This window comes from Leptopilina heterotoma, unplaced genomic scaffold (assembly GCF_015476425.1).
Source record: "Leptopilina heterotoma isolate Lh14 unplaced genomic scaffold, ASM1547642v1 Lhet_323, whole genome shotgun sequence".
NCBI lineage: Eukaryota > Metazoa > Arthropoda > Insecta > Hymenoptera > Figitidae > Leptopilina > Leptopilina heterotoma.
Genome location: NW_025111018.1, coordinates 88,910 through 109,940, shown reverse-complemented (window position 1 = coordinate 109,940; position 21,031 = coordinate 88,910). Strand labels below are relative to the sequence as shown.

At 32.2% G+C, this 21,031-nt stretch overlaps 3 protein-coding genes across 3 annotated transcripts; 1 reads left to right on the top strand and 2 right to left on the bottom strand.

Moving 5' to 3' along the window:
- Window positions 1-1,854: 1,854 nt before the first annotated feature.
- On the top strand, window positions 1,855-5,415 carry LOC122504848 (odorant receptor Or2-like). Its single transcript, XM_043616138.1, has 3 exons — window positions 1,855-1,985; window positions 5,044-5,176; window positions 5,303-5,415. Exons 1-3 carry the CDS (start codon window positions 1,855-1,857, stop codon window positions 5,354-5,356), a joined length of 318 nt encoding a protein of 105 aa, XP_043472073.1. The 3' UTR covers window positions 5,357-5,415.
- A 9,973-nt stretch (window positions 5,416-15,388) lies between these two features.
- LOC122504847 lies at window positions 15,389-17,113 on the bottom strand. Its single transcript, XM_043616137.1, has one exon. The coding sequence runs from the start codon at window positions 17,111-17,113 to the stop codon at window positions 15,389-15,391; it is 1,725 nt and encodes a 574-aa protein (XP_043472072.1).
- A 108-nt stretch (window positions 17,114-17,221) lies between these two features.
- On the bottom strand, window positions 17,222-18,085 carry LOC122504846. The gene has a single exon (XM_043616136.1). The coding sequence runs from the start codon at window positions 18,083-18,085 to the stop codon at window positions 17,222-17,224; it is 864 nt and encodes a 287-aa protein (XP_043472071.1).
- Between the last annotated feature and the right edge of the window lie 2,946 nt (window positions 18,086-21,031).

The following is a 21,031-nucleotide window of genomic DNA, read 5'->3' as shown; positions in this document are numbered from 1 at the left end:
AAACAGTAAAGGTGAACCTTTACTCAATCGAAGATGCCCTTGGTTCTAGTTCCTCTAGTGAATTAATCAATTCACTGTACCTTTGTACTCACACCCTTATAAACCCAATGATCCTAAATAAAAACACATTTAACCAGCTTTATAAGCTGGCGTTCACATTTATAAGAGGTTGACAAAATTTGGAATTGGGTCACATCGATCTTTTCGTAATAAATCAAAATCTTAAGCTAAACAAGATGTTTGACACCCAGTGCTATCCTGAGGCACCACTCTGTAATGATCGTGTTCAGTACTTTAGATTAGACTAAATTGTACAGATAAACTATTAATTATTGCAAAGGAATAGTCAGTGTGGTCTAAAAGTTCTGATTAATCATTGTTTACAGACATAGATTGTCTACTGCCATAAAAGAAAATTCTGGTTCAGTTGATAATATTAAAATACGAAAAAATCTTCTACGAGAAATTAAGCTGTGCGTAACAATGCATAAAAAAGTTTTAATGTTTGTATTATCAATATATCTTAAATTAAATTAAAAATTTTGTAAAATACTGTACACGGAAAAAATATCTGAACCATCTAGACTACCCACATGGATGGAAAAAGTTGTTCAGCATTTAGCTTAACAGACATATTAACCCTCCGTCACACACCTTAGAAAAAATTACACACGTTTAGAGGGAATCCGTCACCCCATTGTAAAATAAGCGACATTACAACATAAACGAAGGAATCAACAAAAGTTTACATAGTTTTAACACAAACTTACAAATATGTAGTAAATTATTCTAAATTATTAAATTAATAAAATTAATTTTCGGTCTCAAAAATAAAAATTAATTACACGAATGTACATCTTCGAAGGAATTATACTTTACATGTAAAAATAATTTAAAATTAACAAATAAGCAAAAAAATCATTAAATAATTTATTTTAATTATATTTATAATATAATTTTGTCATTAACCAACAGTGGAACAAAAAATGTTTTGAAAACTTAATTTTTTTATTTAATATAACCTCACTTTTTCGAGTTTTTTCTCCATTTGAAGCTTCATAATTAAATATTAATTATGTTTAAACTAAATGTTTTTTAGAAATGTGTTGAGGAGTAAATTGTCGAAAGGTATAGAAACTGATTTTATTTTGCAATGAGGAAAACAAAAGTTATTTAAAAAAATACTGAAACCGTAGAGGGAATCCCTCCCTAGGTGTGTGACGGAGGGTTAACAGGTAGGAACGTCTGACGTACAGAAATTTTTTCTGTGTAGTTAACTTATTATTTTAAATTGATTTTAATATTTCAATTTTCAAGATATGTCAATGATGTTCAAAATGTTTTTTCAACAGCCTATCTTTTGGTATTTGGGCTTAGTATAATCGATTTAAGCATAACAGGAGTTCAGGTCAGTACTTTAAAATCATTAAAAATGATTTGTATCTATATTCTGTAATAAAAAATAAAATACTAATTTGTAAATTTATTACTCGGTCTAAATGAATATTATTTATTTCCTGTGAATGAAAAGAACACGGCCTTATATTAAAAAATTCGTTACATACTCTTTGTAATGTCATAGATTCATTGTTCTTTTTCGTTCTTTAAATGTTCTTCTATCTATCCTTTAATTGGAGAAAGTCTGTTAATTACTTCTTTAAAGAAAAATTTTAAGTCTTGCAGATTAATTAGTTAAATTGTTTATTAAAGCAATTTTTTTAGAGTTAGTTTGTTGTGAATTAAAGATAAAATTTAAAGAAAATAAACTCTTTTAGTTGATTCGCGAAGAATAATTTTTCTATCTATATAGGACATTAAGCTACTATTTAATCTTGTTCTGTGATACAGTTCGTAATGAGTTCTAAGAGTTCCGGAGATGGTATAAGGTTTGGATGTTATGCAATATGTCAAGTGTTTCATATTTTCTTTTTAACTCTACCAACTCAACATTTACTGGATAACAGTCTCAGCATTTCTAGCTGCATGTAATAATTAATTTTTATTATTTTAGTATATTTGCCAATTGAGAAATGGGCAGTTCCATACGAAAAGCAAATGGTGGATCACCGATTTTTCTTAAAGTTTGTAATTTTGTAGTAGTTGGGGTACTAAATAACTGCCAAACAGTTTTGCAAAAAATATTTTTTTTGCAAGATATTTAGATTTGAAAATTCGGAAACTGAAAAAAATGACTTTTTTAAGAATTTTTATTTCGAAAACTATTGATTCTACAAGAAAAAGTCATTTATTCAAAATTGTAGAGAAAATGTCAATTTTTTATAATTTAAAAAAAAAGTTAAGAAAAATTAATTTTTCAATAATTTGTTTAAACAATAATTTTTTATTGTTTAAAAAAAACAAAGGACATCATGGAATTTTCTAGAAAAATTATTTTCTCAAAATTTGAACCTTTCTTAATAAGTGGTTAAATTATTAAAAAAATAAATTTTTGATGTTTTTGAGAAAAAAATTTTGAAGTTTGCGCTACGAGTTTTTGTGCGTTGCGCTAATTAAGCAGCGCCTATATCAGTATATTTTAAAAGATGATATGACCTTCATTGCTTGCCCCTAATACATTTATTAATTATATACGTATATATTATTATTATAAACAGTTTAACAATATATTTTTACTTTTTTATAAACATTATTTTCCTTTTTTAACCCATTAATACCCATGGGCACAGGAACGCATATATAAAAAGTAACTATTGGGATCCTGGCATAGGGTCTAATGATAATTTTTGACGTTAAAAATTAAAAAAAAAATTTTTTTAAACAATTTGTTATAAGCAAATGAAAAAAAATTGATTTTCATAAAAAACTGATAGCGCCATTCGATTCGACGCAAAAAAACGACTACGAGAACGTATATTACATAATTTTAAAAAAAAGACATATTGTTGTAAAAATATTATAAACAATTAGCCTGTATTTATACTGCATGAGGTAGAAGGATCGTTTTTCAGGTAAAAATTTTGTTAACAAAATTTTTAACGTCAAAAACTCTCCTAATTAAACTAATTTTGTTTAAAAAAATTTTTAACTTAAAAAACGATCCTTCTACCTTTTTATATATGCGTTTCTGTGCCCATGGTCATTAATGGGTTAAAAAATAAAAATAATGTTTATAAAAAAGTAAAAATGTATTGTTAAACTGTTTATAATAATAATATATACGTATATAATTAATAAATGTATTAGGAGCGAGCAGTGAAGGTCATTTCATATTTTAAAATACACTGATATAGGCGCTGCTTAGTTAGCGCAAAGCACAAAAACTCGTAGCGGAAACTTCAAAAATTTTTTTCTCAAAAATATCAAAAATCACTTCTTTAAAAATTTAACCACTTATTAAGGAAGGTTCAAATTTTGAGAAAATAATTTTTCTAGAAAATTCCATGATGTCCTTTGCTTTTCTTTTAACAATAAAAAATTATTGTTTAAACAAATTATTGAAAAATTATTTTTTCTTAAATTTTTTTTTAATATTATAAAAAATTGACATTTTTTCTACAATTTTGAATAAATGACTTTTCTCCAACACTTTCTCTGAAAAGAGTACTTTTCTTAGTAGAAAAGTGTGGCGAAAGTAGAACTTTTATCAACTGCTCTGAAGAGCGTGGCGAAAGTAAATTTGGCGTGGCGAAAGTAAATCATGAATTTATTCTTTTTTCTTGTTCTTTGACCGAGATTTATTTTGTATCTAACTTCTTTTCCACTCAAAACATTCGCCTTTTATTATATTAAACATAAGCAGACAATATTATTATGGATTGAAAGCTTGAAATTTAATTTAAAAACTTTTTTGTTTTTATGTTATTTTTAGAGTGTTATAGAATAAAAATTCTAAAAATTATGTAAAAATTTCTGTAAAGAATCATATCTTTAATAAATTCTTATTTAAAACTTAATTGTATTTTATTTTAAATTATTAGTTCAAAGACCACAATATTTTTACAATTAATTATTTCATTTATTAAAAAGTTGAGATGACGCAGAAAGTTTTAAAATCTTAACAAAAACATCTTTAATGCAAAAAGTCCCGCCAAGTAAAAGATTTTGTGACTGTCCAAACAATTAGTGAAATAAAAGTTTACCAAGTAAAATTTATAATTAAAATTTTAATAATGATTGTTTTTAAATATTTTCTCTACTACACAACTCGAAGTACATATTGCAGTTAGAAAAAACAACCCGGGCTTAGCTGTTATTGTACATTGCGCCTTAATTACATTTCCGAATTCAGTCAATGTTCTTCATTGCATTTTGAATTGTAACAAATAAAATTTAACTTTATAATTAACATTAACAAAAAACGAAATCTAATTACTCGTCATAATAAAAAATTTCTATTTCATCAATTTAAAAATCTTGGCGTCAATAATACTTCTAACTTGTAATTAATAAAAGTATTGACGCCAAAATTTTTAAATTGATGAAATAGAAATTTTTTATTATGACGAGTAATTAGATTTCGTTTTTTGTTAATGTTAATTATAAAGTTAAATTTTATTTGTTACAATTCAAAATGCAATGAAGAACATTGACTTAATTCGAAAATGTAATTAAGCCGCAATGTACAATAACAACAGCTAAGCCCGGGTTGTTTTTTCAACTGCAATATGTACTTCGAGTTGTGTAGTAGAGAAAATATTTAAAATTAATCATTATTAAAATTTTAATTATAAATTTTACTTGGTAAACTTTTATTTCACTAATTGTTTGGACAGTCACAAAATCTTTTACTTGGCGGAACTTTTTGCATCAAAGATGTTTTTGTTGCGATCTAAATATCTTGCAAATAAAATTTTTTTTTGAAAAACTGTTTTACACAGTTATTTAGTACCCCAAGTACTACAAAATTACAAACTTTAAGAAAAATCGGTGATCCACCAATTGCTTTTCGTATTGAACTGCTCAAATGCGAAAAAACGATATTTTGTTAAATAATTTAATCTTCAGATAATTTATAAATTAAAACTTTCTTAATATCCTGTGTTGAGGAATCAAAAATGTAATGTTTAACATTGATTTTAATAGATACAATGCAGATTGGTATTGTCTGTCAACTGAAACAAGAAAACTGTTACTCATAATTCTGGAAAGGGTATCTAGACCAACCACATTTATCGTTGGCAGGATATTTATACTTTCATTACAATTTTTTACGAGGGTAAGAAAAATTTTTAAATTACATACTAAATTTTACAATCAATAGGAAGTTGAAGTTCGACAATATTAAAATATTTATTTTCTAATAAATAAAATTTTCAATATTAATTTGTAGAATTAATTTAAGGTTCTGCAAACATCAATGTCTTATTTTACTGTTCTGATGTCTGTTCGAGGATGAGATGTAATTATTGAGAAAAACATTAGTGCAATTGAATAGTTTCTTTAAATCCATAGTTGTAGACATAATATTATCAATAAACAATTTTCTATAAGAATCAAACTATAGAGTTACAATTATTATTTGAGTAATACTTACCAAAAACTCCTTGTCCTTCACGGAGAAAAAAGGATAATGAAAATTACCTTGAGGAGTGTAAAACTTAAAAAATTTCCTGTGTCAACTATGGGACAAAACTCTGTTATATGTAGGTTATTATCTACGTAATATCAAAACAGTGTGTTTGGTTTGACAATCTTTCAGATTTATCTTCACACTTTTAAATTAAAAATTAATTTTAGGGAGTATTAATTTTGCAATCCAGGAATTTATGTTTTAATATTTTATCGGTTAATCGTAATTTTTTCAAATAGATGTTTAATTGTGGAAATAATTCAATTGAATAAATAAATTATTTTTTACTATTTATTAATAATTTACTAATAATAATAAAAATTTTAATAATAATAATAATTTACTAATATTATTAATTCTAAATAATTGTTCTTTTAAATAGATGTTTTAATTGTAATAATACTTTATTTTATTATTATCATTATATGAAAAATGATTAGTAATAATTATAATAATTAATTAATTATAACACAGGCCGACAAAATTTCATCAATTGCATGTTGCCTAAAATGTTATTGCCGATTCTTATAGGATTTTGTCCGTAGAATCCAAATTTGACCTTGAAAATATTGGATTGGCTCTAGTTTTTAAGCAACTTACGTTTCAATACGCAAAATACGCATTTTTGGCATTTTTTGAATGAATGTAAAACCAAATACTGAAACAGTAAATTTGTCCGCATAGGACCAAATTAAAGCTTAAATACTGCTCTTTAATATCCAAAAACAAAAAATTTAATTTATTTACAATTTAACCTTTAATGTCCAATGGGACATACGCTGTTCCATAAACGTATTGAAAATAACATTACTTTTGACCAGGTAAGGCAATTTAAGTAAAAATTAGTCTCTCTGAAGGTTTTTGTGGTCGCTGCTTATAAATCTGCTATGAAATATAAAAATTAAAAATTTCGGACTAATTTTTAAAAATAGTTTACACCTTTATGATAAAAATGCCAAATAAAAAAAAAATTCGCCATATTAAATCCGCCATTTTGAATATTAAAATCTGAATGCGGATTTCTAAGCAGCGACTACAAATACCCCCAGAGAGACAAATTTTTACTTAAATTGTCTTACCTGGTCAAAAGTAATGTTATTTTCAATACGTTTATGAAACAGCGTATGTTCCATTGGACATTAAAGGTAAAAGTGTATATAAATTAAATTTTTTGTTTTTGGATATTAAAGAGCAGTATTTAAGCTGTAATTTGGTCCTATGCAGACAGATTTACTGTTTCGGTATTTGGTTTTACATTCATTCAAAAAATGCCAAAAATGCTTATTTTGCGTATTGAAACGTAAATTGTTTGAAAACTAGAGCCAATCCAATATTTTCAAGGTCAAATTCGGCTTCTACGGACAAAATCCTATAAGAATTGGCTTCCATTGGTTGGGCAACAAAATTTTGTTGGCCTGTGTAATTATAATAAATGGGCAATTAATAATAATTAGTAATAATTTTAATATAAATCTTTTCTTTAAATATTTACTGGCATAAATTTTGTAAGACTAGAAATCATTTTTAAAATTTTAGCTTATTTTAATTATAATAAAGAATGATATATTTTTTTAGATAAAATAAAGTATAATTAAAATTCTTTAAAAAGTCCTTAAGAACCTAATTTTATTAAATAACATCAAATGTTTTACAATTCGCTTTTAGTAATTACAAACTTTTTGTCCGAATATTCGTAAAATAAAACTGGTGAGTATTTAATTAACTGTGCATAATTAATTAAGGTTAATTTCAATTACAATATTACAACGATATAGAGTATTACATATTTTTACAAATTCACTCGCTTTATAGTCTTTAAGACAGATATCGGCTGAATTTTTTCTTTTTGCAAATTAACTATGAAATTATAAACTTTATAAAAATAATGTTTACTCCATCGAAGCTCTTAATTTGTTATAAAAAATAATTATTTATTATAAACAAATTAAAAATAAAACGTGTTCTGGAAAACCATATTTAATTTTATAAATAAGAACTATAAGAGAATTTATTAAGGATTGCATATCAAAAAGAAAAAATTGTTTCAAGCAAATATTTTATTAATTATGAATTTTTTTGTAAGAGCGCGCAAGCTCCGTGATGTGGGCTCCCGCGTCTGACGAATGTCGTGTGCCCCGCTTTGCACGCTTTAACTTGTTTATTTTGGAAGGTTTTCTTTCATAATTTGTTTCAAATTTGGTTTGTATGTTTTGATCTAAAATTCAATTGGAATACTTGTTTATAATAAAATTAGTAATACATTATTTTATTTATATTATTTATTTATAATTTCTATTTTAAGTTTATTCACTGAAAAAATATTCTTCTTTTGAGAGGAAAATTCCTCTTGAATCAAGAATATTACACTTAATGGAAGAGTATTTTGCTCTTAAGATAAGATGATTGTTTTTGAGCCATATTCAAGAGGAAAATATGCATTAAAAAAAAAGGAATCCGCTTAAAACAAAACTGTTTTTTTGTTATTTAATTGTTTTCAGTTGAATATTTCTCGCTTCGAAAAAAACATGTTTTAACTGATTTTTTTTAATTCTATAATTTTATATATTTACTTGTAAACTTTCGTACCTATTAAAAATAAAAAGTAGTAATACAATATATTTTACTACTAAACAGACTACAATTTTTTATGAGGGTTTTAAGGCAATTTCCTCGGTAAGCATAATGTGGTAAAATTTTGTTCAAAATTACGTAAAAGTAAAAAAAAATTTTACTCAAACTGAACGAACTTTTAAAAAATTTATGTTAAAATATTATCTTTTTATAAATAAAATTTTACAAAATCCTCAAACTGAAAGGATTTTAAAAAAATTTATTTTATACTATATAAATTACAATATAATTTTTTTATAAAATAAATTTTATAAAAATCCTTTCAGTTTGAGTAACATTTTTTTTACCTTTACGTAATTTTGAACAAAATTACCGAGCAGATTGCATTAAAACACTCATAAAAATTTTAATCTGTTTAGTAGTAAAATATATTGTATTACTACTTTTTAATTTTAATAGGTACGGAAGTTTACAAGTAAATTAAAAATATTTTTAAATTATATAATACAAAAAAATTAGTTAAAACTTGTTTTTCTGGAAGCAAGAAATATTCAACTGAAAACAATTAAACAATAAACTTAAAATAGATTACATAAATAAATATAAATAAAATAATATATTACTAATTTTATTATAAACAAGTATTCCAATTGAATTTTAGTTCAAAACATACAAACCAAATTTGAAAAAAATTATGAAAGAAAACCTTCCAAAATAAACAAGTTAAAGCGCCAGACGCGGGAGCCCACATCACGGAGCTTGCGCGCGCTTACAAAAAAATTCATAATTAATAAAATATTTGCTTGAAACAATTTTTTCTTTTTGATATGCAATCCTTAATAAATTCTCTTAAAGTTCTTATTTATAAAATTAAATATGGTTATCCAGAACACGTTTTATTTTTAATTTGTTTATAATAAATAATTATTTTTTATAACAAATTAAGAGCTTCCATGGAGTAAACATTATTTTTATAAAGTTTGTAATTTCATAGTTAATTTGCAAAAAGAATTTGCAAGAATTTGCAAAAAAAAATGTTATGGATAAAATTTCAATTGTTTATAAAAAATAAACAATTGAATATTTTTTAATAAAATTTACAGGTTATTCGTAACTCTAATAGAACTATCTTTTTGCACATTTACACTGATAAATTTCAACTTTTAAAAATTTAAAGTCCACTTTAGAAAATCTAACCCTTCTCTATGTTTTGCTTCACCTCTCATTGCTTGAATGTGCTCTAAGGGCCCCATCTTATCTATAACATAAGTGTAATTGAGCATAAAATGGTACTTAGGTTTTAAGGCTCCAAAAAGTTCAATATAATCTAAATGATGTTCTGAAATAAGATTATTTAGATAATCAAGCCATTCTAGATCGAAGGAATGAGATTTTAAGAAAGAGAGATTTCTCCTCATTTGAATCAAAAGCTTCCAATATTTATTGTCTTCAGGAATAAAGCGACCAAACATAATAGGCATGTATGTAAAAAAAGTCAACATTTCAGCAGCGGCCATTTTTATATATCTATTCTTCAGTTGTTTTAGAGTTATAAGAGGTGGTTTGCACGATTCAAATTGATAATTGAAATTCTGAATTATTGAATTAAATTCATCGAATTTAATTAATTTATCTACAATAATTAAACGATGAAATACTAAGCCCGTTTTGTCTGGTAAAACACCCTCCAAAATATCATGCATAATATCAACATCTATATTTTTTACACAATGGAAAAAAGGAATATTATTAAAAACACATTCCTCTTTTATACCACTTTCTTGAAAATTGTTGTCTTTTACATCTGTGTTGTACATCATTTCTGTTCTAATATCCGAATCCATAATCTCTGTAGCGTACTTTGCTTTAGACTTAATTAATTTACATATTCTACAATAAAAATTAGCAGAAAAACCTCCGCTGTATCCCAAAATTTCATTTAAGCCAAGGTTATCTTCTAAAATTACGGCAAATTACCAGCTTTTTTATGGTCATCATGATGCATTAACAATGCTAGAAAAATATTTTCTAACTTTCCTCTAAACTGAGGTGGCAGACAGAAGAATAACATAGGCTGCGCCTAGTTTATGGATTCCGCTATGAGAACCAAGAGCATTTCCCGTTTCGTATTCATCAAAATACAATGCTAAAGGAAGACATATTTCCTCCTTGAAGTGTTTATCATTACTTTTCCATACTCCTGCTTGTACGATATTAGTGATAATCAGTTTTTAACCCATTAAGGACCAGACGGATGAAAAATTCCAATTGACTCTGAGGACCTCGTTTTTTATTAAAATGCATATAAAAAAATTGGCACATACAATTTTTAATGAAAAATTTACTCCTCTTTCAGATTCTACTGTTAAAATTTGTTTATATCAAATTGTTAAAAAGTTATAAACAATTTTTTCCAAAAAAACACGATTTTTCGAGAAAAATATTCCATTTCAGACGTATTTTCACCGGAAAAAAGTAGACAGATACTCTCAAAAGCTCCAAATATCGCGTCCATGGACCCTCAGCTACAAATCCCTGAAGCGATCAATTTTTTTTTAAAATGGCGGACACTAATATGGCGGCTAAAACTAAATAAATGGTTCACATGAAACATAGTGCTCCAACTTTTTCAAGTCACTGAAATGGCCTGAAACTCGTTACTCGGAGGTTCTTGGGGTCGCTGATTACGAATATGATGTCAGTTTTCAAAAGTTCAAAATGGCGGATCTAATATGGCGGACGAGTTTTGTAAAAATTAATTAGATTCACCTGAAACTCTCTTCTTGGGGGTTATTTGTGGGCGCTGAAATACGAATATGATGTCAATTTTCGAAAATTAAAAATGGCGGATTTAATATGGCGGACGAAAAATTTTAATGTCGTCTATTTCACTGGATACTCGTCACTCTGGGGGTTTCGGCCTCGCTGATTACGAATATAATGTCAGTTTCTAAATCAACGACTCCGAAAACCCCAGAGTGACAAGTATCCAGTGAAATAGACGACATTAAAATTTTTCGTCCGCCATATTGGATCCGCCATTTTTAATTGTCGAAAACTGACATAAGATTTGTAATCAGTGATCTTCAAAATCTAGAAGTAAACAGTTTTAGGTCAATCAGGATAATTTTTAAAAAATTCTGCCATATTGGAACTGCAATTTAAAGTTTTGAAGAACTAACACCGAATTTTTAATCAGCCCCAAAAACCCTTGAGTGACGAGTTTTGATCAGATTCGACATTTTAACATTTCTCACAGTACAAATGCAGGACGCTCACGGTTTTTCCCGGTGAGATTCTTGCAACGAGCTTAGGCCAATAAGGGCTAAGGCGTGGCCTAACCGCTAAACGCAAGAAATTCATCGCGAAATCCGGTGAAACTACTACCTAAAAAAGGCATGAATTGAAGTCACGGAAAAAAGCCTTGTTTTTTCTCCTGGGAGTGCGACACCCGGGGACTTTACTGTGTGTTCTTCAAGCTAAAATATGATATTATCTTTTATAAAAATTATTATTTATTGTAGGTCAGTACATCTATTTTGAAGAAAAATAGGTTTCATAATAATTTATTTAATCTTAATATCTACAAAAAAAATTTCTTAAACTACTGAAATTACCTTAAACCGATAACTGGGCGTCAGCCACATAGAAATGTTTCGCCGTCAACTTCATAAAGTTATCAAATACACAAAGACACTTGGGACAATAATGTCAATTTTTACGAATTTAAACGAGATATTTGAGTAAAAAGCTAGAATATGAGTGTCGCAAACCCAGGGTGCGCTTTAAGGATTAAATTTTTAAAAACTGACATCATATTCGTAATCAGCGCCTCCAAGAACCCCCGAGTAGAGAGTTTCAGGTGAGTCCAATTAATTTTTACATAACTCGTCCGCCATATTGGATCCGCCATTTTGAATTTTTCAAAACTGACATCATATTCGTAATCAGCGATCCCAAGAACCCCAGAGTAACAAGTTTCAGGTGAATCTCATTAATTTTTACATAACTCGTCCGCCATATTGGATCCGACATTTTGAATTTTTCAAAACGCACATCATATTCGTAATTAGCGACTCCAAGAACCCCCCAGTAGAGAGTTTCAGGCCATTTCAGTGACTTGAAAAAGTTGGAGCACTATGTTTCATGTGAACCATTTTTTTAGTTTTAGCCGCCATATTAGTGTCCGCCATTTTTAAAAAAAATTGATCGCTTTAGGGATTTGTAGCTGAGGGTCCATGGACGCGATATTTGGAGCTTTTGAGAGTATCTGTCTACTTTTTCCGGTGAAAATACGTCTGAAATGAAATATTTTTCTCGAAAAATCGTGTTTTTTTGGAAAAAATTGTTTAAAACTTTTTAACAATTCGGTAAAAACAAATTTTAATAGCAGAATCTGAAAGAGGAGTAAATTTTACATTAAAAATGGTATGTGCAAATTTTTTTATATGCATTTTATTAAAAAACAAGGTCCTCAAAGTCAATGGAAATTTTCCGTCCGTCTGGTCCATAATGGGTTAAGGAGGACATGTAATTTAATATTATATCCAATACACTTTCAATTTTAAGAAAAGATTTTAAAAGATGTCTTAATGGAATAATTTGAACGCATCTATTTTTTGGAACTTCTTTGTTACCAATTACTTCGAAATCTTGACAAATTGTATGAGAAGTAGGATCAGTGTAAATTCCACTTTCTCTTAAGTTTTTTAAACGTAAATATTCAGTTTTTTTTTCTAGCATGTCAGGTAAAACTTGAAACATTGAATCAATTTCTTTTTGTTCATTTTGAGGTATCGAATTTTTCTCTAAAATCTGTTTATTTTTTTCTTGCATTGTTTTTAGTGGAATGGTTACGATATTATTCATTTCATCAATCACACATTGAACCATGTTTCTGGGTATTGATGGATTGCTGTAAATATTTGTAATCATGCGATTCATTTTTCCTTCAATTAAATCAGTTAGATTAGATTGTTCCTCGCTCTTAGAAATGTTGATATTATTATTATCATTTGATTCCTTGCAATTATTATTAGAATCAGGAGCACTATTAGAGCTTAAAGTTGAATCATAAGAAGTGGAAGAAGAAGAAAAAAAGGAAGGGAAATGTGACTTACTCGATTCTAATACGCGATTACTTTTAACACAAGAGACATTAGGACCTTTGTCAGAAGAAATATTCTTATAATAAAACTGCTTTAAATTAGATACTAATGTGTGTGTACTGTCAAACGCGCTAGCAATAGATACATCAGGAAGAACTTTAACAGAAAAATTTGATGTACTTGGCGAGGATGAGCTAATGCAAACACTACTGACACTTGATCAAGAGACGTTCTTATCAAAAGGAGAAGTGAGTTCTTTAGTAGGAAATTTAGATGAATGATCAAGTTTGATATGACGTTTAAAGGAATTCAAGGAAGGAAATGATCTTTCACATATTGAACAAATATATTGATACAGGTCACTAAATAGTAGGAAAAAAACAAAACATTATTTTTCGTTCCCGCATAGTCTTGGCCGAGCTAATGTTACTATCCTAAAGGAAAATTGTAATACAATTTTTAGTTTACTTTTTAGACTTTTTTTTAAACATTCTTTCGCGGCAAATTGTTTAAACAAAGGGTTTTTTGAAGCAAATAAATATTTAGTTAATTAGTAATTAGGAAAGGCTAAGTAATTTTATTTTATTTTAAGAGAATTCTTTGACATATAGGAAAAACTCGCGAGAAGACGCGCGACTCTACCTCTGGTCCAAGCGAAATGCGTGAACCGTACGCGCATCGTTTTGTGTCAGAGATAGGGAGCGCAGACGCGATCTTGCCCTCTCTCTTTGAGAAATTCTCCCACTGTACATTTTGGGAAATTGCGATCGAGGGAGCTCGATGCACTGGACCAAAACGTCAGTTCTTCTCAGAGCTCACTAAGAGGTTGGTTGCCTCCTCTCCTTAGCCTTGCCTACTGCTAACACTACTGTGGGACTTAAACTATTTTCCACTTTTGGGGCTTAGAATATTTTCACCCAATTTTGAACTTAAAATATTTTCGTCCAACTTCGGACTTAAAATATTTTCGATTAACTTTGAACTTAGAATATTTTCGTCGAACTTTGAACTCAGAGTATTTTTCGTCCTTAGGAACTTAAAATATTTTCCCGAGCTCCGATACTTAAACTTTTTCATCGATTTGTACTTTTAAAAATAAACTGTCTTTGAAATTTTACATGCTTTTGACTCAATTAAATTCATTTATTTTCATGCACCCCCCTCCGCTGTCTTTAAACATAGCACAGTATTGAGTTGGATATCCTCTCAATATTAGAGTACACCGAGCTGGTTGCCTCTCAGCACTCTAATTATCGGAAAGTATCGAGCTGGTTGCCTCTCGATATCTTTCAACATTGAGTTGGATATCCTCTCAATATTAGAGTACCCCGAGCTGGTTGCCTCTCGGCACTCTAATTATCGGAAAGTATCGAGCTGGTTGCCTCTCGATATCTTTCAACGTTGAGTTAGATGTCCTCTCAATATTAGAGTACACACACACAACGTGAATACCGAACTCCGCCTTTATGGTTATTCAATTCTTTATTTAATTTTTGTGAATTCGAATTTTATTTGAAGAATCAAACTGGCCTTTGATCCAGATACTCCCCTCTATAGTGACCGGTATCAATATTTACTCTTCTCGTTAACGTTATGAAAAATACGATAATGTGAAATTAAGGCCTTTAAAGATGTGTTGCAAGGTACAGTAGAGTGCAAAGATGCCTTCTTAGTTTGAACGTGTCACACTCATATGTTTCCATGGAAACATATGAGTGCGACACGTTCAAACTAAGAAGGCATCTTTGCACCCTACCGTATTTTACATAAATGACAACGCATTTTAAAATAGAAATAAAACAAAAGAATAATAAATTCGTCTAAGTAAATTGAAAAATTAAAACCAACAAGATCAGTTAATTCTAGCTTGTTTTTTTCTTCTTAAATTATCCTTTTCTGTTTACGTTTGAACCATTCCACAAATATTTTCTGGAAAAAATTGTATTTATTAAAAATCTTATTGGGTGTTAAGAAAATAAAGAAAACGCACTTTTTGAAAAAAGGGGGAAGGGCACCAAATGAGTTCACTCAGGAGAAGTCTGGCAAAATATAATGTTAATTTATTTTAATTAGTTGGCATTAATTTTAAAAGCAAAAAATACACTGGTTTTGTTTGAGAAATACTTTGATATTATATTGACGCAAAATATAAAGGCGAAATTTTAACTCGGAAGTTTTTTTAACATTTCTCCCCCGCGATGGCAACTGTGTTGTCAGAATTTGGAGTGGTCTGCGTTGAATCAGTGATGTCGTCTTGTGGTGTTAGCGGTAGTATGGCGAGCTTGGCAATTGGTCGCTTTAGAGTAGTTGTTGCAGACCGAATAATCACAACCCTCGTTAATCCATCGTTACCAGGGTGTAACTTGATGACTCGTGCTAAGGGCCATTTTGAAGGTGGTGTGTGTTCATTGGTGATTAACACTAACGAGCCAACTTGTATTTCGTTGCGTTGATGGAACCATTTTGATCTTGAGAGATGACGTTGAAGGCATTCCGATGACCAACGAGACCAGAAGTATTGCAAACGTTGTTGTAGAAATTGCCAGCGGTCTAATCGTGAAGTAGAGATGTCGAGTAGTGAAGGTTTCGGGATCGTGTTGAGAGCTTGTCCAATGAGAAAGTGCCCAGGCGTGAGTGTTTTGAGATCGTCCGGGTCCTCAGATAGGGCTGATAACGGCCGCGAATTTAATACAGATTCGATCTGTATCAGTAGAGTGGTCAGTTCCTCAAAGGTCATCGGTGTGTCTCCAATGGTGCGATTGAGGTGAAACTTAACCAATTTAACGGCGGCTTCCCATTTACCTCGAAAATGAGGGGCTGCGGGAGGGTTAAATTTCCACAAGGTGCCGTCGTTCAAGAGAAGTTGCTTGAGATGATCATGATCTAGAGAAGCGTCAGAGAATAATTGTCTTAATGTAGAGTTTGCTCCTTGGAAAGTAGTACCGCAGTCACTATATAGAACTTGAAAAATTCCACGTCTACCAACTAGTCGTCGATAAGCAGCCAGGAATGCATTGGCTGAATAGTCCGAGACGACTTCTAAGTGGACGGCAGATGTTGAGAAACACGTGAATATGGCAAGCCAGCCTTTATACGTTTTAGCGCCAAGACCTAAACGAGTTTTGAGAACGTCTGGTCCGGCGTAGTCCACTCCGGTGTGTAGAAAAGGTCGAGAAGGTGTGACTCGGACAGTCGGTAGCTGACCCATGAGTTGTTGAGCTCTAATACTTCGATATCTGGCACAAGTGATGCACTTTAGGATATGGGAGCGAACGAAAGCTCGACCACCAAGAATCCAAAAGCGTTGTCTCAGGGTTGCCATGGTTACTTGAGTACCTCCGTGGAGCGTCCGGTCATGTGCATCTGCAATGAGAAGGTCAGATAGAGGGCAATGTCTTGGTAAAATAATTGGGTGTTTTGCATTGGAGTCAAGGTAGAAGTGTTTGAGTCGGCCTCCCAAACATAGGGTACCTTTATGATCAAGGAAGGGAGTGTAGCGAAGCAGAGGATTGGAGTTGGACAAGGAGAGGTCATTGGAGAGATCATGAATGGTATCAGCAAAGAAGACATGTTGAGTTGAGTGAATCCAGAAGAGTAGAGCACGTTCATAATCCTCGTGATCTAATGTTGATTTTGAGTATGAAGGTTGACGTTTGAATTTGTCCACTGCTTTCTGACAGAGCGAAGTGATAGTCAAAAGGCGTTTCAAGGACGAGTAACGGGTTAACAAGTCCCATGGTTGGTGATCACGAGGCCTGGCTAACAATGATGATCCTGGTCTTTCCTCCTTTAGTATCGGGTTCGTGATTTTAGGAGTGAGAGATGGCCATTGTGAATTAGCTAGAGACAGCCAAGGAGGGCCATTCCACCAAAGATCGTGACGAGATAGTTGAGTGGAAGACATGTCACGGGAAGCACAGTCTGCAGGATTCTGCGTTCCTGGAGTCAGACACCACTTGGCTTTGGGGAGAGTTTCCTGAATGAGATGTACTCTATTTCTCACGAAGTCCTTTCATCTTGATGGATGATCCTTTATCCAAGCGAGTGCCACACTTGAGTCAGTCCAAAGAAAGATTTCCTGATCAGGTATGGGGAGGGTTGCACAGACTTGAGAAACTAGTTTCACTAGTAGAGCACAGGAAGCCAGTTCAAGTCGTGGAATGATGCATGGTTTGAGTGGGGCAACTTTTGTCTTGGCACAAATGAGTCGTATACTGACGTTGTCCTGATGAATTGATCTTAGATAGACTACTGCTGATAGAGCTACCTTAGAGGCATCAGTGAATCCGTGGAGTTGTACTGGTTGGTTTGAAGATGGGAAATGAATCCAGCGAGGTATTGTGATGAGACTTAGGTTATTTAGGCTATTTTGTAAGTTAAACCATCTTTGAGATAAGCGAGGAGAGAGGGGTTCATCCCAATTGAGCTTTTCGAGCCATAGAGACTGTAAAATTACTTTAGCTTGAATGACGATGGGTGAAATAAGTCCGAGTGGGTCGAAAATGCGTGCAATCTCAGAGAGAATACTGCGCTTAGTGAGAGTAGTGCTAGGTGTTAATTTTAGATTAAACTTGAAAACGTCGGAGTGACTGATCCAAAGAAGCCCAAGAATCTTACTATCAGAAGAGTCGAAGAAATGTTCAATACTGGACTCGGGACTGGAAACAATTGAAGACAATAATTGAGGATGATTAGATTTCCACTTAGCTAATGGAAATCCACCAGCTTTGCATAATTGGATTAATTGAAGAGCCACACAGTCGAGCTGTTCAAGATCATCAGCTCCTCCACAGATGTCGTCTACATAACGTCCCTTGGTCATGGGTTCAACTGCTAAGGGGTAGCGATGTTCTTCATCTTGTACAAGTTGATTCATGACGCAAACTGCTAAGAAGGGAGCTGAGCGCGTACCGTAAGTCACTGTGGTGAGTTCATGAGTAAAAATTTGTTGTTGATCATCTAACCAAAGGATTCTTTAAAATCGCCAATCATCGGGATGCATCTCTATTTGCCTGAACATTTTGGAGATATCAGTTATGAAAACAAATTCATATTGACGAAAGTAAAGAAGAATGTCAAATAAATTGGCTTGCAACTTTGCACCTGTATGGAGGACATCATTCAAAGAGACATTCGAAGAAGTCTTGGAGGAGCCATTGAATACAACTCGAATCTTGAGTAGATCTTCAATTGCAATCATGATACCGTGATGAGGTAAGTAGAAGTAAGGGTGTTTGTCGAGTAGAGAGGAATTCAGATTTCTGAGATGTTGCATAGAGTGGTATTCATTCATAAAATCGTGATATAGTCGTGCGAAAGAAGGGTTGCGAGCTAGTCTGGTCAATAAGCTTCGTAAATGAGCATGAGCTATATTTTTTGAATCACCAAGAGACGTAGGAGATCGTTGAAATGGAAGACGAACAACGTACCTGCCGTCTGACTTGCGTGAATGTGTGTCAATAAAGTGTTGTTCACAGATAAGTTCGTCTGGGGAGAGTTGTACGGAGGAATGAGGCTGATTCAACGGGATTTCTTCTAATTCTCAAAATTTAATAAGGAGATCATGAATGTCAGAGGTATCAGTATTATCAATAGAAATATTGAAAGAATGGTACGAAGAAGGGAGTTGGCCCAATACAACCCATCCAAAGTGGGTTTCTTGTGCAATTAAATTGTTTTGCGGATGTCAAATAAGGTTAGGTTTTATCAATTAAGAATAACAATCAACTCCTAGGAGAAGATCAATAGGTCCAGATGCAAGAAAGTCGGGATCAGCTAAAGCAAGGTTTGATAAAGAAGGCCAACTAAGTGAATTGACAGATATAGAAGGTAAGCAAGCAGTGAGCTGAGAAAGCACATGCGCATCAAGCGAAAGCGAAGCAGAAGGTGAGTTAATAGAAAGTAATTTGATTCTTACCACTCCTCTAGTCTGTCCGGAGGGAGTTCCACCGATACCCACAATGGGTAATTTTGAGAAAGTTCTTCTGAGGTGTAATAAGGATACCACCTGTTCCGAGATGAAGCTCAATTCGAGTCCAGTGTCTAACAATGCTCGAATTTTGAGAGGTGTAGAATTGTGAGATATGAGAAGTACTTGTAGAGTGGCGAGAAGTACGAGAGACCTTGAGTTGAGAGAGGTAGTTAGTCAATGTGATGAATCAATATCAGTGACAGAGTTTGGTTCTGTTGACATTTCTCTGTCAAGAGAGACGGTTCCAGTTAGGGAATGTGAGTGGTCTTGTTTTTGAGCGTGTCCTCGTTGATTAGAGCTGGCTGGTTGTTTAGAGATGACTACAGATATGACTCATGTAGTGAGGTATGATGTTTTTCATTACACGATCTGCATCGAGCAGGATTCCGACAAGAGCGTGCGTTATGACGTCCTAAACAGTTGTAGCATAACCATCTATCTCGTACAATCTCGGCTCGTTGCTCAGGAGTTCGATTCTTAAAAGTTGTACATGTGGCTATAAAGTGTGGCTCATTACAGTCGTCGCAAGGATGACTTGTGGAAGGAGTGGCCACAGGTGAGAGCGTTCAGTCGTGACAGCGTGAGCACGAGTTACTGTACGAGGGGGAGGAAGTCGAGGGGGTGTAGCCTTACTAGGTTGAGAAGGTCGGGATTTTTGTTTCTCTATCTCCATATTTTCGAGGGCTCGAGCTCTTCCAAAGAGAAATGTACGTAGTTCCTCAAAAGTGGGGTATTCTACTTGGGATTCTAGATACAGCTACCAGCTTCGTGAGAAGCATGGTCTAAATTTTTTACGAGTAAGTGTACCAACATCATATTCCAATAATCCACTGGTGCACCTAGTAGTCTCAATGAATTGACAGCATCAGCTGATGAGTTGAGTAGAGCCTAAAGATTATTTGCAGATTTTGAGTCGGTCGATGGGGGGAGAGAAGTCGGTTGAGTTGAGCTGTGACGAGGATCCGTTTATTCTCGAAACGTTCTACCTTCTACGAGCATTCCCCATGCTGTAGTGAATGATGCTCTAGAGTTAGGAAGAGATGCATCACCTGTGAGAGTAAAGCGCAAATAATGCATTTTTTCAACATTCGACAATTTTGTGTTGGATCCCACTAAGGTAGTAAAGAGATCAGAAAATGCTTGCCACTCATTGTATTCCCCTGAGAAGTTCTTTAAGGTGATTTTGGGTAAGAAAGAGCGAGATGAATGAGCAGGAGCAGTGAGAGAGGTATCAGCGAAAGTAGGTCCGGTAGGGTTGAGAGTCTTCTCGAGATCGTCCTTGAGCGTGCGTAATTCGGAGAGAGAATAAGAGTAGGCAGAGAGACAGGTGTTATACATATTCTCTGTATAATATTCGTTCGAGAGTAGTGCATCCGTCTTTGCTTCTGCAAGACGTTCATGAGTAGTCTCAAATTTACTCCAGTTGGATTGCAGAAGATCAAGTCTCGTTATAAGATCTTAAATTCTTGGATTTTTCATTCCTGATTTTCATTCCGCGGCTAAGTCAGTAATGTAACTCATACGGTTACGTTGAAGTTCTATTTTCATTTCCGACATCGTTAGATAGACGGAGAGTCACTGAGCAGTAAATTGTACACGAGAACGAGAGAGATACAATGTAGTTGAGCAGGTCAGGAGAAGCACTGTAGCGAAAAGAAAGGGGGGAATCTCAGTCTTCGGGTCTGAGAGAGAAAGAGAAACACTGGTGTACGTGACGACGCCTAATTTCACTATGGCGACGCACTGATGCGAAAACTGAATTATACCGCACAATAATTTGTCGACACTTTAACTCACTTCACAATCCGGCTCGAAGGACCAATGTTAAGAAAATAAAGAAAACGCACTTTT

What these genes read in the sequence shown, in the direction of transcription:
- LOC122504848 (XM_043616138.1), top strand. Translation starts at nt 1,855, where the DNA reads ATGAGTTCTAAGAGTTCCGGAGATGGTATAAGGTTTGGATGTTATGCA. An exon ending in CTCAGCATTTCTAGCTGCAT is followed by an intron (nt 1,986 to 5,043) that starts GTAATAATTAAT and finishes TGATTTTAATAG; the next exon opens with ATACAATGCAGATTGGTATT. An exon ending in CATTACAATTTTTTACGAGG is followed by an intron (nt 5,177 to 5,302) that starts GTAAGAAAAATT and finishes AATTAATTTAAG; the next exon opens with GTTCTGCAAACATCAATGTC.
- LOC122504847 (XM_043616137.1), bottom strand. Translation starts at nt 17,113, where the DNA reads ATGTCTTCCACTCAACTATCTCGTCACGATCTTTGGTGGAATGGCCCT.
- LOC122504846 (XM_043616136.1), bottom strand. Translation starts at nt 18,085, where the DNA reads ATGAATCAACTTGTACAAGATGAAGAACATCGCTACCCCTTAGCAGTT.